General features: G+C 45.2%; 1 protein-coding gene across 1 annotated transcript in view; it reads right to left on the bottom strand.

The window, feature by feature from the left end:
* The window catches only part of SLC28A3 (solute carrier family 28 member 3), a 101,627-nt gene that overhangs the window by 64,239 nt on the left and 20,424 nt on the right, over nt 1-16,964 (bottom strand). The window contains exons 2-3 of the mRNA XM_053293077.1: nt 5,837-5,929; nt 2,832-2,914 (exon numbers count right to left, since the gene is read on the bottom strand). Of these exons, the coding sequence (XP_053149052.1) occupies nt 2,832-2,914; nt 5,837-5,929 (176 nt within the window). The remainder of the gene's footprint in view (nt 1-2,831; nt 2,915-5,836; nt 5,930-16,964) is intronic.

The following is a 16,964-nucleotide window of genomic DNA, read 5'->3' as shown; positions in this document are numbered from 1 at the left end:
ATTCCCATTCAGCCATGAGACTTGCTGGGTGACTCTGGGCCAGTCACTTCTTTCACAGCCTGACCTACTTCACAGGGTTGTTGTGTGGAGGAACTTGAGTGTGTAGTACATTGCTCTGGGCTCCGCTGGTTCCTAAACTGCACAGGTGATGGGGCTGCTGCTCTCCCCTTCCTGTCCTGGTGCCTGGGGGGGGGGGAGTGCACGCTTGTCTACTATATGGTAAGAAGAAGCCTGCAGCAGGGCAGCAGCATCAAAGGAGAGAGCAGCTGCCTTGGGGAGAACGGCTTCGATTAGCGGGGTCCCACCGGTGCTCCCCTCCCAGAGGTAGCAGGACCAGTGCACACAGCAAAGAGTGTTCCTTGCCTGTGGGTGACATTTAGGCACAAAAGGTGCAGGAGCTCAAGACAGCAGCCATGCAGATGTTTGGCTTCAGGCACTGCTGTCTGCACACACTCTGAAACACTGTAATCCATGTGAATTTCCCCTTTGAGGAAAGATGCTGGGTCCAACTTCTTGGAACATAGCCCCCTTTATTTGTGTTAGCCTGCCCAATGGGCACCCGTGCCTGAGAGGAGAGAGGTGTATGGACAGTGAAACCTCAGGTCCTTTGGTAGGGGGATAGGCATGACCGCAGGGTGTTGCAGGATGGCATGACAGGGTGAGCTTTGTGGAGAGATAAGGCTGCTTCTTCTCAAGGGAGACGGTGCAGGCCCGGTGCAAGATCCCTGGGAAGAAAGATAATCCCCACCCATAGATGGGTGGAGTGCAGAAGGATGGGTGGCAAAGGGGCACCACTGATAGGGTGATGCGAGTGTGGAGGAACTCCTTGCTCATTTGCCTGCTCACTCACTTGCCCGTCCGCTCGTTCGCCCCCTCTCCACCACTTGCATGATTGCGCGCCCCTCCCCACCCACTTGTTCACTCTCTTGCCCCCTCTCAGCCCTCTCCCCAAGGCCCCAGCCCCAAACATGTGTCTTTCATTCTGGCACTGAAATGTTGGCAACTCCAATATGTATGTGCTTGCATGTGTAGAGTACGTGTGCTTGCTCCGGTGTGACATGAGTCCTGCACACCAAGAGGGATGGCGGGGTGGGGTGGGGGGGCTGGAGCCGGCTCCTGTGGTGGCAGGGGGTAGAACAGGAGTGACCGTGAGCACTGGATTGACAGACTGTCCATGCAAGGGTCACGGAGGTGGATGGTCAGCCCAGCAGCCGCTCCAGCTCTGCCCGCCACTGCCCGGGGGGGGGGGGGCGGCGGGGAGCGGTGCACACATGGTGACTGGGATACTTGCAAAGTGTTTCGGCCTCATGGTGGCAATGGCAGTGGCGGCGGGCTTGCGGTGGCTGCAGGGGGCTCAGCAGTGGGCAGAGCAGCTCCTACACCCACTCGCCTGGTAATGTGAGTGGCCTCTGTGCACGTGCAGAGGACCAAAAAGGGTTGCAGATTGACTTCCCTGTTATTTGGGAGGCTGTCAGGGAGTGGCAGTGGCAGATTGATGGGGAGGCAGAGTTGCCACTTGGCTATGGCGGCAGTGGGGGGCAAGGGGGTTCTTACCGTCTCCACACACTATATAGTGGGATGGGGGTGGTGGCACGGAGGCCACAGCTGCGAGGAGGGTGAGGGGGCGGGGCAGGTTCCCCCTTCTGCCTTCCCAAACCATGCTGTTGTATGGTAGGATGGGATGATGGGGGCTGCCACAGCAAGATTGAAGTGGGTGGTGGCACATGTGGCAAGGAGGGCAGGTGCACACTCCCCATTGCCTGCTTGTCTACCCATCCACTGTGATCAGGGGGCCAACTGGACAGGGGTGGTAGGAGACACATCTCATCGCCCTTGCCACCAGCTTAGTGCCTGGGCTAGTTGTGGGGCATCTGGCAGCTGCTCTCACCAGCATCTGGCAACTGCTCCAGGGGGCATCTGCTGTGTCCCTCCTGGATCTGGGGTGTGTGTTGGGGTTTGTGTGTGTTCATGTTGGCTTTTCCTTTGCTGGCAGCTGCAGCTGCAGCTGCTCTCTTCTCTCTCCTGCCTTGTTGTGAGCAGGGAGTTTTGGGCATGGGGACAGAGTTCAATGCCTTTGACAGTGCTGCAGTTGCCAGGAAAGGTTTAACTGAGGCTACCAATCAGGGAGCAGCAAAGAGGGACTGCAGCTTGGAGCCCTCTGAGTGGTCTCCTTGGGTCACGTGCTTGCCCCGTCCACTCAGGGAACTGCTGTTGCCATGGGCGGGGCTGGAGGACCAACAATGCTACCTGGGGCTGGCGAACCTTAAAATGTTAATCGTGTGTTGCTCACACTCCCTGTTGGGTCTGCAGCATGTACCCGTCTGTTTGCTATGAGGTAAAAATAGGGTTCTATCTGCTTTCAGGAAGTAACCCTATTTTCTGCTCGTCTGAATAGCTTCTATGGTTAAAATTTATTATTCTAGGGATTAATTCTAACAATATTTGCATAGTGTCCATCCATAATAACAGATAATGTGGCATAGCATCTGGGATATTGGATATTGAATGCAGAGTTCCATTTCCAGATTCCTGTTCTGTCGTGAAATTCCCTTTGTGTGTTCAGGATCTCAACATGGCCTACTTTATGCAATTTTGTGAGAATAAAAAGGGACAATCTCATATGCATTCCTCTGGGTAACTTAGAGGAAGGGCAAGGTACAAATATGATAAACTACTAGTGCATGGTTCAGCAGATCTTCGAAAAAGGCTTCTGCTGAAAATGGGAGCTGTGAAAATCTGAATGGTGTGGTGGGAAACTGGGCTACCCCAAAAACAGGGCTATTTTGGCAACAGAAAAGATGTAGGTGGAGAATCCAAAATGAAATTCGTACCCTTTGCAACCAGTTTTCTCATTTTCTTCTGATTCATCTTTGTTCACATATTGATTGCTCTCTATACTGAAGTTTGCATCATTCTGGAAAGAAGAAAACTTTTTCTAATTATATATTTTAAAAAATTAACTTACAAAAAATGAAAGACAATTCAAAACATATGTCACACACATATATCTCAAAACAAACATACATCTCACACAAAGATGTTACTCAACCAAGGACTAATATGCAAGAAGATGCAATAAAATGACTAGCTAGCCTAACCTAATCAGCCAACATTTTGTTCAAATTTGTGTCTTCACATTTGTGGTTCATACAAACACAAAATAATACCAATTTTCTTTTTAAAAACTCTTCAGCCATTTTATTCATAAAAAGCATAAAACAATATATGCCATTGTGATTAGACCTGGTAACTACCATTCACATCCTTGTAGGGTTTAGGGGGTCTTCACTATAAGAAAATAAGAACAGCCCTGCTGGATCAGACCCAAGGCCTATTTAGTCCAGCATCCTGTTTCTCACAGTGGCCCACCGGATGCCTCTGAGAAGCTCACAAGCAAGAGGTGAGGGCATGGCCTCTCTCTTGCTGTTGCTCCCCTGCAAATGGTATTTAGAGGCTTCTTGCCTTTGAGGCTGAAAGTTGTTGTAAGCATGTTTTCAGCAGCTGCAAACATTGTGGTAATTTTTGTTGGTATTCCCACTAATTATAATTCTAATCTGCCAATTCATACACCACATTTCTCTGTGCAAGCTCCATTCTTGCTCTAAACCTATGCAAAGTTATGTACAGCAATGCTCATTGGCCTCAAGCTTGCCAATTCTGCATTAGGGGTATGCGAACTGGTTTGGTATATGAATCCCGCACACGAACTGAACCCCGGTGTTTGACTCAAACTGGGGCAGTTCGAGTGATCTGGGTTTGAACTGAACTCCCACCCCCTACGTAAAGTGGGTGCTGGTGTAAGAATAGAGGAAGAGTATTTTCTATGGCCAAAATGACCGGGCGACTTGACTAAGGTTTCAGGAAAATCCAGACTTTGGGGCCCGTGAAGTCAAAATTGTCAGTCTATTTCAGATATAAATTGTTTTTCAGACAGTTTCCAAATGTCAGAAGGTGCATCCTTTCAGAAGGCACACCTTAGTAGTAGGGATGTGCAAACAGGTTCGATGTTTGGTTTGACTGTTCAGGATCAAACTGAACCACCACGTTTGGTCTGATTCCGGACTGAACTCCCTGGGGGTAAGTGAGTTTAATTTTTTTTTTAAAATTACACTTATCCCCTCCGGGGGAGTTGTTTGAGGTGGCGGGGGGTGGGTGTCCGCAGAGATTTCCTCTCTCCCTGCTGGCCGCCCTCATGCTCTTTAGCTGCTCGTTGGCCTTTCCCCCTCAGTGCAGTGGCCATTTTTGGAGGCCACCATGCCTGCACAATGGGCCTCTGCATGGCAGGCCCATTGCGCAGGCGTGGCAGCCTCCCAAATGGCCAGCATGCTGAGAAAGAAAGGCCAACGAGCAGCCGAAGAGCACAAGAGATCCCAGTGGGGGGAGGGGGAACTGCAGACCCCCCACTGCCAAAAACAAATCCCCCAGAGGGGGTAAGTGTAATAAAAAAATGTGAAACCCCCCAGACTGAATGAGGGGCGGGGGTTTTCAAGGGTGTGCCGGACTGAACTGGCCCGGACAGGTTCAGGGCCAGTTCAGACTTGAACTGAACCAGACTAACCAGTTCCGTGCACACCCCTACTTAGTAGCTTTTCTGCCGTAGTTGAGGTCCTACATCAAAGAAATTGAGATGATATGACATATATTGACAGGATGGGCATAAACCATAGAAGTCCCTGTCTGGTTTTCTTATGATACATCCTTTGACGTAGAGTTTTGATAAAAACACCTAAATGCAAATATACCGGTAGCAGTTGTGTAAATTCTATGTAAACTATGGTCCAAGACTAATTGACAAATTATTGTATAGGTCAAGAGTAATCTTAATTCATCTGGCTGATCAATGTTAAAGCAAGCAAGGGAACAAGTTTGAGGGGGTGAGGTCTTCTACAGGATATAAGGGTGTGATAGCAAGACAGAGGTAGAGAGAAAAGAAGCAAGGAAAAAAATGGACAAGCAGCTTCCGGCTAGAACAGCGAGGTCCCTGAAATATCTCCATCTAGAACTTATGATCAGGATGCGTTACCTGTGCCCTGAGTGCTACATTGCATTGCTGTCTTCTAAGATTATCAAAGAACTGGGTGAGAATAAACATTCTTGATTTTTATTATCTCTCTCTGTGGCTTCTTGAATCTCAGGTGGATAGAAATCAGCCAGACAAAGATAAAAGAACCTATACTTCTGAATGTTCTTTTCACCTTTGGGGAGCAGGGAAGTTTGATATTAAAAACATCTTACACTGGTCTGAGTTTTAACCAGCCCAGCCCAGATACGGCCTGAACCGGACTGGTTTGGGCCAGTTCATGGGGTCTACTCATAAAGGGGAATCCGGTGAGGATTCCCCTTTATGAGTAAAGGGGCTGGGGGGCTTCCTAGAACAAGAGGATGCAGGAGGGAAGTCAGGGCTCCTTACTTGAATGGTTGGTATTGGGATCGTGGGTAGCGTCGGCTCCTCACCATCCCCACTGGCCTCCTCCAGAGAAGCCTGGGCCAGATGCGGACCAGTTCAGGACTCTGCACATGACCTAAATGAGGTCACAAAAATGGCTCTGGAGGAGGCTGGGGTGGGGGGAACTGCTGCTGCTTTTGCCACCACTGCTGACCATTCAGGTAAGTAGTCCTGGCTCCCCTCCTGCATCCTCTAGTTCTAGGAAGCTGCCCTGCCCCTTTACTCATAAAAGGAATCCTCACTGGCTTCTCCTTTATGAGTAGAGCCCTGAACCAGTCTGTGAACTGGCCTGGCCGGTTCCGTGCACATCCCTACTCTGCATTAGTTTTCAACCTTAGTGTGGTTCAGATTCAGAGCTGTTTGTGTAATCTAGAAAACAAAAGCTCTTACCTGCTTAGGATGTAGGGAATTGTCTTTTTCTAAGTTCCTGTTTCTAACTGTGAGATCATTTTTGGGGCTTGTGATGCCATTTTCCATATCATCCTAGAAGATACAACAATTGAAAATAATGATGGGTTCAATGTGGAGATTATAACAGACCTTCCTCTGCACATTGACCACACTGTAACATTTTAAGAAGAAGGCATCATCAGACAACAAACTTTTCCAGACAGAATGGAGTGGGGTGGAGGCTGGCGGGGGGCAGGGGCGGCCAGGATTGCTTCAGAAGACCTTGCTCCTGATATTCTGCTGCAATCCCACTTGTTAGTTTGAAAATTGGAATACAGAATAATTATGCTGCAATCCTGACATTCATTTGAAGGTTGGATATGGACTCTTTATTCCAGCCTTCCAATGAACTCCCATAGGAAAGCATCAGCACCAGTGATCCTACTCTCCCAGCAATACACACTGAATCTGCATAGATGCAATGTGGATCCTGAGTTGAATTTGAGAATCCCCTCTGTGCTTTTCTGTTTGAATGCACCTCTCTGATTCACCCAAGGTTCAGTTTGGCCAAACAAACTGAGCTTTGAAACCAACTTTCAGGTTGGCTTGTTTGTTTTAAGCATGGATGAATTTGCCATCATGGTGCATCTAAACCGGCCCCCAGCCCCCCCCACTCCCGGTTTGATGCAAGAGGCTTGGCACAGAGTAGCCAAGAAACAGATGCCGATTGGCAAGAACGGTAGAGGGCTGGGCCAAAGAAACTACCAACTGCAAAACAAACCATGCTGCTGTTGGAGAGGGAATTCTCTGCTTGTTTGGGGGAGCTTGGCTAGAAGCTTCCACATCTGGTCTGACAGGACCTGTTGTGAAACTGAAAAGGACTGTTGTAAATTCAGTAAGCCTGCATCATAGGAAACTCAAGAGGAGCTTTCTGAATAAAGAGACAGTTGCAGAAAGGATCCACATTATCCAAGCCTTATCTAATACAATTTACCAATGACAAAATGTCTACCTCAATCAATGGATCTATCAAGCAAGGTTTTGAATGAGGTTTGCTAGATTCTGGCATTGTCAAATGCCCAAAAAACAAAAAACAAAACCCACACTCCAGCCTGGGCTACTTTTGTGCCTTTATTGCCCACTAATGTCTGGATGCCAAACAGCTCTCTTTATTTCTCAATGCCATGAAAAGCTTCACATGCTGATTGTGCACATCAGACTGCTGCTCAAGGACTTCTATAATGGGTTCAAAAGTTGTCAGCCCTACCAGATTCTATCTAGGAATGAGCTAATATGTATATAATAGTTTTGTCTGAAACAAATTCTGAAAGGTACAATTTCACAAGCCCTAGTTCTTCACTCATGGTAAAAGCTTATAAGTTTCCCCTTAATACAATCCCATTAAAATCCTCTGTCATGTTGGATCTGGCAACTGCTTGAAGTTCAAACCGGAATGGTGAGCTCAAGCAGTCCTGAGGAACATGTGGTTTTGGCTGATAGATGGCGCAGCAGGGAAGTAACTTGCCTAGGGAGCAAGAAGTTGCTGGTTTGAATCCTCGCTGGTATGTTTCCCAGACTATGGGAAACACCTCTATCAGGCAGCAGCGATATAGGAAGATGCTGAAAGGCATCCTCATACTGCGTGGAAGATGCCAATGGTAAACCCCTCCAAAGAAAACCACAGGGCTCTGTGGGCACCAGGAGTCAACACCGACTCGACGGCACAACTTTGCCAGTCTGAGAAACTGCCCTGGCTGTTGAAATTTTCTGTAGATTTCATTGAACTCATTTTAAATCATTGAGCCAGTTCAGATGTCATGCTGAACCTCAGTTAAAACTGAACTCCATGTGATGCCTCTGAGCTTCACTTGGATGCACTTGCTCCCCTTCTCTACCCCCATGCACGTGTCCACTTCCTACTGAGGTTTAAAACAAACCAAGATTGGTCATGATGTCCGAACTGACCAATCAGGGGCAGAGCCATCATTGTGCCATCAGGTTCAAAAGAACCCAGGCCACCAATGAAAAAGCCCGCCGAAGCCCACAGGGGGAGCATGGCTCAGGCTCCAGAAGAGCCCCAAACAAACTCTCCCCTGCCCAGGCCTGGGCTCTGCAGAGCCCCAAGCAAGCTCTCCCCCGTCCATTTCATACAGTATTTACTGCCCAACAGCCTTTATTTCTGTTTCACTAGAGGGGCCGCCAGGCAGGGACAGACACAGGCCACCATCCGGCTGACTCCATGCCTATGACCAATCATAGCTTATTCTAACCTATTTGCTTCAAATATGCCAAAATCTGTAACTTTAAGAAAGATCTCAGCATATTTGAAGCAAGTATGGAATAAACCAAGATTGGTAGGTTCAGACATCGCAACCAATCTTGGTTATTTTTTACCTAGATAGGAAGTAGACACTTATATGAGGATGAGAAGGAGGAGAATGTTCACTCAAGTTCTAGAGATGTTGCGAGGACTCCAGTTTTACACAAGGTTCTGCATGATGTCTGAACCAGCCCATTAAGGAAACAACAAATGGGATTCTGACTCTCAGCTGTGATCTTTCTGAGCTCAGTTGTATTTATTTCCAAGTAAATATGCATAAGATTGTGCTGTATTTCAACCATCTCTTTATGACTACAACTCCTTTGAATGAGCCTGTATATGTTAGGATTTACACCTCCAGCAGCACCTGTTAGTTTTCTTCTTTCTTGTTAAGTCATGTAGGATTCAGTTATGAAAGTACTAGAGCATCAGCAATGAGATTAAATGACAGGAACTTGATTGTATTCGGGATGCTTTCAAACTATTGATAGCTGTGCTATTGCTTTATAGAAACTGAAAACTGTGGCCTCCACTGTACCCTATATGTATGTTTTGTAACTTTGCCTAGAACTTGGAGAAGTAGTGTAATGATGTAAACTTAGAATACTTCTTTTGCAACAAGGTGACCAGGGCAAAAAAAAAAAAAAAAGGCAAAGAAAGATGATAACCTTTACCTTTATTAGTCATGTAAAAGAGGCAATTTCAGAAGGGGCTGCTTTTAGCACTTCTCTGTGGCGAGTTGCAACTGCCGAAATTTCCAGTTCTACAGAGCTGTTCAAGTTACAGGAATCTTGTTCTCCTCAGCATTTGAACCCACTACTCAGCAAAGTTGGGTCCCCCTCCTGTAGTTATTAGGTGGCAGGGAGATGTCTGGCTTATTCACTACTTCTTTGGACCCTCGCTTCACACCAGGAGTTGGTAGGGTTTTGACAGAGTTGAGGCTCTGTCAAAGATGTAATTTTAACTGGATTTTCTCTGTTTTTACTCTCCACTCTTTGCATAAGAAAAGCAGAATTCTACATGACATCAGCTCTGTGCTATACAGGGATCCCTTTACTTGCATTTAATACACATCCCAGAACTGGACTAACTAGTAGTGGTGGTTTCTGAGTCGTCTGCTATCCTGAGCTTTATAAATCATGCAAAACAGATCCCACCCATTTAAAGAAGTTGCTCACATCAGAGCAACTGATTGCTCATGCATGAGCAACATGCACATTGCATGTTACAAGAGGATTATTGCTAGTAATCCTGTTGTCAGAATGATACTGAAATAAAAGCTGTGGGTCACCCAGGGGTTATAGAAACAGAACATTCACAGGTACATCAGATTCTTTGTTCTGCAGAGGTGACTGGTTTGCAGAATTGGTGCCTGAATGGTGCGGCCATCATTCTGCTGGAGGAGAGAATAGAAGGAAGCAAAGTAGTCACTTCATTCGGCATAACCAGAGTCCTTCATAGATGTTCATTCAGGACAGAATGATCACATATAGGGGAGTGTTATTGTGGAAGCTGGCTTCACCCTGGCCTACATGTGTTAGTAAGAACATTGGTGAAGGGCCCCGTGCATGTACTTCTGCATATATGATGTGGCTCTCTACACAAGGCTGGCCTAAGGGTCGGGACACCCCAGGTGAAGCCTACTGGGTGCACCCACCCCATCGCCTGCCCTCCTGGCCACAGCAGACGCAAGCAGGAGGGTGGGTACTGGATGAGCAATGGGTAGTGTGCATCTGCCCTCCTTGCCCTCTACCCATGGCTTTGCTGTGGCATCGGATCTGAAGTCCAGGGCCTCCCCAGCCCTTGCCCCCCCCCCAATCCTCTTTAGTCTGTCCTGGGTGGTGTGGTCACCCAGCAGAGCATGATGATGCTTAATTTGAAAGGGAGGGTGGGGGGGCTCCAAAGTCCTTTAGGTCTAGGCTCCAAAATTACCTAGGTGCACCTCTGGTTCACAATTAACAACATTAAGACTAATGAGTCAGACCTAACTGAGAACTTTTATTGGTGTCATACTCATTTAATTGTTATAGTTTTCCATTTCCCCAAGAAATTGTGGAAACTAAAGTTTGGTGAGGGTTTTAAAAAGTATCCCTTAGAGATCTCTGCATCAAAGAACTACATTTCCCAGGAATCTCTAGGGAAATGAATTGCTATTGCTAAATTAGTTTAAGTTGGGTGTAGATATGCTTTTAGATTGTGAGGACAATTTGTTATTTATATCAAAATAACAAATATTTTTACCAAAATGATCTGAGAGAAATTTAACTCTCCTGAAATAGTGGTAGATATTAGTTTAATTTCAGTGCCAGTCTTCCTCTTAAGGCATGCACATGTGTGTGAACACACAAGTTCTTTGATGTCCGCTCAGTTAATTTTAGATTCCACACAGATTGAATAAGGAAGGTCCCACTCTGAATATATTTGCACATACACTGCCTTGATATTGCCACCCAGAACTAAACTAATTCCGCACACAGATGAAAAAAATTAAAACGGACACTGTTCAGTGCCTCAACCAAAGGAAACTGGCTGACAACCAGACTAAGTTATTCAATAGTACTACTCAGGAATTATTCAGAAGGACTACTTAATTTCGATAGGACTACTTAGGAACAATTTAATCTGAATGTCAGCCACTGTGCACATGTAACATCCACTATTATTATCCATATTATTACTGGAGAGTGTTAGTAATAGAGGGCCAACAGTTGGCAGTTAAAAGGTGTACTGAAATTCCCTTCTCTTATGAAGGGAATTTGGAGCATGCTCAGAGGCTCCAGAGAGTCTTCTGGAACCTGTTGCAGAAAAAGGAGGCAAAGCTGCTCCTGATCTGAAGAGGGAAAAGGGGACCTTTTCTGCTTTATTCATTTGCTTATATCATTGCAGCTTATTTCTCACACTGCAATCAAATTTGTGCACCAACTCAACTCAAAGCCCTGGACAAGCCTGAGGAGTTTGTCTCATGACTGTTCTTCTGGTTCTGCATGCTCTCAAGATTTCTTATGGGTGTGGTATGGATTATAACTGGGTAGTTTTGGGACACTGCTAAAGAAAAATGGCTGGGTTTTTTGTTTTGTTTGCTTTTCTTTTGTTTGCATTGTCAAGGCACCTCCTTCTTCTATGATCATAGAAGAAGGATTTTGGCTACGTGATACTACTTTATGCAAGATTTTTATACCTGCTCTGTTGTGAATTTGCATTTGGAACTGGTCACTATTGTTGCTAACAAACTCTGGTACTTGCATATATAGATACATACATGTGTGTTGGAAATAAAAAGATAATGGGGTGCTTCTCACGATCAGCAAAAATTGGGCTAGCACAGGCTAGCCCAATTTTTGGTGACCGCAAGAACTACCGGGCTCGCAGCCGAGCCTGGTGGTTCTTGAGCGGCAAACCCGCTTGAGAACCCCTGGTAAAAAGCACGTTTGCGGAGTGAGCGCTCCAGCAAACCTGCTTTTTACCATCGTGAGGAGCTGCGGCGCAGCTTCGCACAGTGCCTACTCATGAGTAGACCCCCGGCCGGGAGGCAAAAAGCCGCCTCCCGGCTCGGGGGTCTCCCCAGTATGCCCTGCGCACTTGCGCAGGGCATACTGGGGCTTGTGGGGGGCGCGCGGCCCCCACTCCCCCCACCCCCGCCATCTCCATCTCTGAGCCTGTCATCATGTGGGCGGCCGATCTGGCCGCCCAGGGCTCCCTTACCGCTCACAGGTTAAAACTGGGTCTCACTGATTGTGAGACCCGGTCCAATATATTTTTAGAAGAATAGAATAGAAATATAGTGTTTGTTAACCCTCTGAATTGGGTGCAAGGATTTCTTTTGTTTATCCTTCTCTCCAATCACTGGTGGAACTAGACTGTCATAGACTTAGCACTCCCGCCCACTTGTTTCTTAAGTAGAAGAGTGGCAACTTCTCTTCTTTAATAAAACGAACCACAAGGGCCTGATCCAGATAAAGACCATGGTGTGCAGGGAGCAGGTTCGCATTTCCCTCTATGACCTTTTCCTGGCAAAAATCATCTTGAAGCTGGTATTTCCTGAAGTTATCCCTGATCCTATAAAGAAGGCACTCTCTTAAGTATCCTGGACCCAAGCCAGTGAGGGCTTTATACATAATAATCAGCACTTTGTATTTTGCTTGGAAATGTATCGGCAGCCAGTGCAATTCTTTCAAAATCTATGGTCCTTTCAGGTTGTCCCAGAGACCAGTTTGGCTGCCTCATTCTGTACCAATTGTAGTTTACGGATTATGTACAAAGGCAGTCCCAGATAGAGTACATTACAGTAGTCAAGTCTAGAGGCTACCAGTATATGCATCACTGTTTTAAGGTCATTTACCTCCAGAAATGGACATAGCTGATGTATCAGCCAAAGCTGAGAAAAAGTGCTCTTGGCCACTGCTTCAACCTGAGAAACCAGAGTGAGTTGGAAATCCAGGAGAACTCCCAAGCTACATACCTGATCTTTCAGGGGGAGTGTAACCCCATCCAGAACAGGCAGATCTAAATCATCTCACAGATCCCAACCCCGCCCTGTCAGTTCTTCTGTCTTATTTTGATTAAACTTACGTTTGTTATCCTTCTTCCAGTCCATTACTGCCTCCAGGCAGGCATTTAGAGAAGTTATGTTTTTTCCTGATGAAACTGATATGGAGAAATAGATCTGGGTGTCATCACCCTATTGATAACACCCTGCACCAAACCTCCTGATGATCTCTCCCAGCAGTTTCATGTAGATGCAAAAAGCATTGGAGACGGTATGGTGCCATGTGGAACTCCAGACCTTAGCTCTCACTTTGCAGAGCAACAGTCTTCAAGCGACACCATCTGAAATCTGCCAGAGAGGTAGGAGCAGAACCACTGTAAAACAGGGCTACCCATTCCCACCTCCCTCAAGTAACCCAGAAGTTTACCATGTTTGATGGTACTGAAAGCCACCGAGAGATCCAAAAGGATCAGCAGAGTCACACTCCCTCTTTCGGTAGCCAATTGGAGATCATCCATCAGGCTGACCAAGGCAGTCTCCACCCCATAGCCTGCCCGAAAGCCAGTTTGAAATGGGTCTAGATAATCTGTGTCATCCAAAACTGCCTGGTGTGTGGCATGGTATGAATGGTGCATGGGAAAAAATGGCAAGGAATTGAGAACCCTATTAAAACAACACCGATGTGAATGGTCCCCAGGTTTCTCTGAATTACCTTTACTACGCTTATACATGGCTAATATATGACCTCATAACTCACTCTACTTTACCCCACTCTACTTTACCCCAGCCTGCCATTTGGGAAAGACCCTGCTGATTTCTGCAGATCAAACCTCTTGTTAAGCAGCAACAATGGGCTCAAACATTACTTAAACTTCAACAGGAATTTGCCATTTGGCAACTGGAAGTACTATTTATTTATTTGTCACATTTATATACCACCCTATATAAAATCTCAGGGTGGTTTACAAATAGCAACTGAAACCTAAACATCATATTAAACAGATTAAAATTACCATAAATAAACTTTAAAACATCATATTATATCCTATTTTAAGCACCTTATGAATTAGCATGATTAATAAGAAATTTGGCTCTCTCTCCTAAAGAAGATCATTTTTATTTATTACTTTAAAGCATATATTTCAATTTTAAATTGAATTATCTGGAATCAGATTGTGGAACTCTCTGCCAGTTTCATTAATGTCATCAAGTTTTTCAGAGAGTGTTGTTCAGCTCAACAACATAACTTAAGGGACATAAATCTTAAATGGGAGTCTTTAACCATACACAAATTTCCACAAAAAACATTTAACAAATATGTCTTAGGGCAAATACATGTTATATTCAATGCATTGTTTAAAACCATGCTTAAGAAACTTCAGGGGCTGCTCTGGATTAGGATAATAGATAACTGTGATATACATGTATGTATGCATTAACCCTGTTGCCTATTAAGATCATCTGGAGAGGTCTGGTTACAGCTGCCACCAGCTTGTTTGGTGGTGACTCAGGACAAGGCCTTCTCTGTGGCTGCCCCGGGGCTTTGAAATATGTTCTCTGTGGAAATAGGAGCATATCTATCTATCTATCTATCTATCTATCTATCTATCTATCTATCTATCTATCACATTTTTATACCACCTGCTATATATATCTCTAGATGGTGTACAAAATTTAACAATATTTAAATACCAACTAAGATTAAAATACATGAAACAATTAAAAACGGTAGCATAAAACAGAAATACAATTAAAACAGTAGCATAAAACAATTATTAAAACAAATTATTAAAATTAATTCTAATTAAAAGCCTGTGCGAACAGGTGACTCTTGAGGGCCTTCCTGTAAACAAACAGAGAAGGAGATGCTCTTATTTCAGCAAGGAGCATATTCCTAAGCCCTGGGGCAGCCACGGAGAAAGTCCAGTCCTGGGTCACCACCAATTGAGCCGGTGGCAACCATAACCAGACTTCTCCCAGATAGAGTGCATTACAGTAGTCAAGCTTGGAGGTTACCAGAATATGTACCACTGTTTTAAGGTCATTTACCTCCAGAAATGGACACAGCTGACATATCAGCCGAAGCAGATAAAAATCACTCCTCAGTCTAATAAACCAGAGAGAGACTATTTAGTGTGTTTTTAGCTTAAGATATTGTTTTTATTATCTGTGTAAATTTTAACAGGTTTTTCACTGTTTTTACATTTGTTGTGTTTTCTAACTTTGTACACCACCAAGAGAAGCATATATCAGGTGGTATAAAAATATGAAAAACAAACAAATAAATACCGTTTGCTCCCCAGTCTTTCTTCGTGCCCTTCTGGCCAATGGCTTTCTAGAGGAGCTGGGATGCTGCTCCTCCTCTTTCCTACCTGCACATTTGTGGTTTGTTTCTTTGAAAATTTTCCATTGGGCCCATGAAAATTTATTTCAATTTTGTTTTAAAAAGAACTTATTTTGGGGGAGATTTCCACAAGACTAAAAACTTGCCAGACCAACCACATTGACACATTTCCCCCTGTTGTAAAGCCTGCAGCAAAAATTCTGTCTATTGCCAGCAATTCTGTCTTCTGCTGGGTTTTGCGTTTGATTTACAGGTGAATTTTGCCATTTGCAGATCCGACATCCGCGGTTTCGCCTATCTGTGGCTGGGTAATTGATGCCCAACCTTGGCATATGCAGGGGGAAATTGATACCCAACCTTGGCATAGGCAGGGGGAAATGGTGCATAAAGGGTTAATTTCATAGGAACATAGGAACGTAGGAAGCTACCATATACTGAGTCAGACCATAGGTCCATCTAGCTCAGTATTGTCTACACAGACTGGCTGTAGCTTCTCCAAGGTTGCAGGCAGGGATCTCTCTCAGCCCTATCTTGGAGATGCCAGGGAAAGAACTTGGAGCCTAGATGCTCTTCCCAGAGCGGCTCCATCCCCTAAGGGGAATCTCTTACAGTGCTCACACTTCTGGTCTCCCTTTTGTATGCAATCAGGGCTGATCCTGCTTAGCTTAATGGGACAAGTCATGCTTGCTACCACAAGACCAGCTCTCTTCCCATAGACCAGCTCTCTTCCCATAAACACATATCTGTGTTTACATATCTGTGGGTCAGGGGTGGCCAAAAATGATAGCTGAGTTCATTTCCAGCCACCGCTTTGAGGAGCAGAGCCATTTTGTGGCTCATTTCTCCCCTAAAAAACCCCACCGCAATATTTAGCACAAAAATGCTGGATTTGGGACCTCGGAGGGCATTGCTGGACACCAGGAGACCTGCAGAGCACAGTAAAGCACTTTTTAAAAATAGTTGTTGGGACCCTTTGTCACTGTCTGTCTCACTTTTCGGCGTCTCCAGGAACCTAACTTACCCTCAAGTCCCATTGACTCAATGACTTGGTATCTGTGGTTTCATTATCTGCTGTAGTAGTGGAGAATGGGATTCCCATGGATTCTGGGGTTCACTTGTATGTGGATTTCTTTTCTTTTCTTTTGCTCCCCCTTCAGGCAGTCAATCTTGTGGAAGTTTGAAGAGATAAATGGGTGAAATTGCTCCCCCTTCAGGCAGTCAATCTTCCACAAGATCACTGAGTAAATCTATTTTTAAAAATTAAAAAGAAATTTAGCATGGAGATAATGCAGGCTAAGCTCCAATGCACAGGGGAAAATCTGAATCATGTATGGAAGGCACGGCATCTTCTCGATGTCCTGCACAGACTTCAATGTAAATCTCCTATTGTATGAATGCACACTGACTCATCTGGGTGAAGCAAAGTAAAATAATAATCTCTTCCATTCCTGGGAAGGGCCCAGGTGAAGCCTTTCTTGCCATAAAGCTAATATGATCACCTAATGACCTACATCCAAAACTAAGAGTTGAATGCAGAGAATGCTTCCATGCATGCATGCATGGGGAGGTGAGTGATTTCTGGTGAGAAATTTCTCTTTCTTTCTGCAGCCACTTGTGCCTTTTGAAAATATGTCTCTGAAAGTTGCAGAACCAGCTGGGACATATTTTCAGAAGGCATAGATGGCTGCAGAGAGAAGAGGGGATTGCTGAAAATTGCCCCTCTGTTACTTACACATGTAGAAGCATCCCCTGCATGCAACTCTTAGTTTGGATGTAGTCCACTAATTGCAGCTGATTAAATTATCGTTAAAGGCACAATTGCAGTGGTTGGTTCCAAAGTTGGTGATCATATGCAAAGTCTATGTTCCTTTTCAGGTTATAGTTGGGGCAGCTTTTGGTTTATAATCCAGTGAGTCACCTTAAGTGGTGCAGTGGGGAGATGCTTGACTAACAAGCAGAAGGTTGCTGGTTTGAATCC

Source organism: Hemicordylus capensis, chromosome 2 (assembly GCF_027244095.1).
Source record: "Hemicordylus capensis ecotype Gifberg chromosome 2, rHemCap1.1.pri, whole genome shotgun sequence".
Lineage (NCBI taxonomy): Eukaryota > Metazoa > Chordata > Lepidosauria > Squamata > Cordylidae > Hemicordylus > Hemicordylus capensis.
This window is presented reverse-complemented; position numbering and strand designations above follow the sequence as displayed.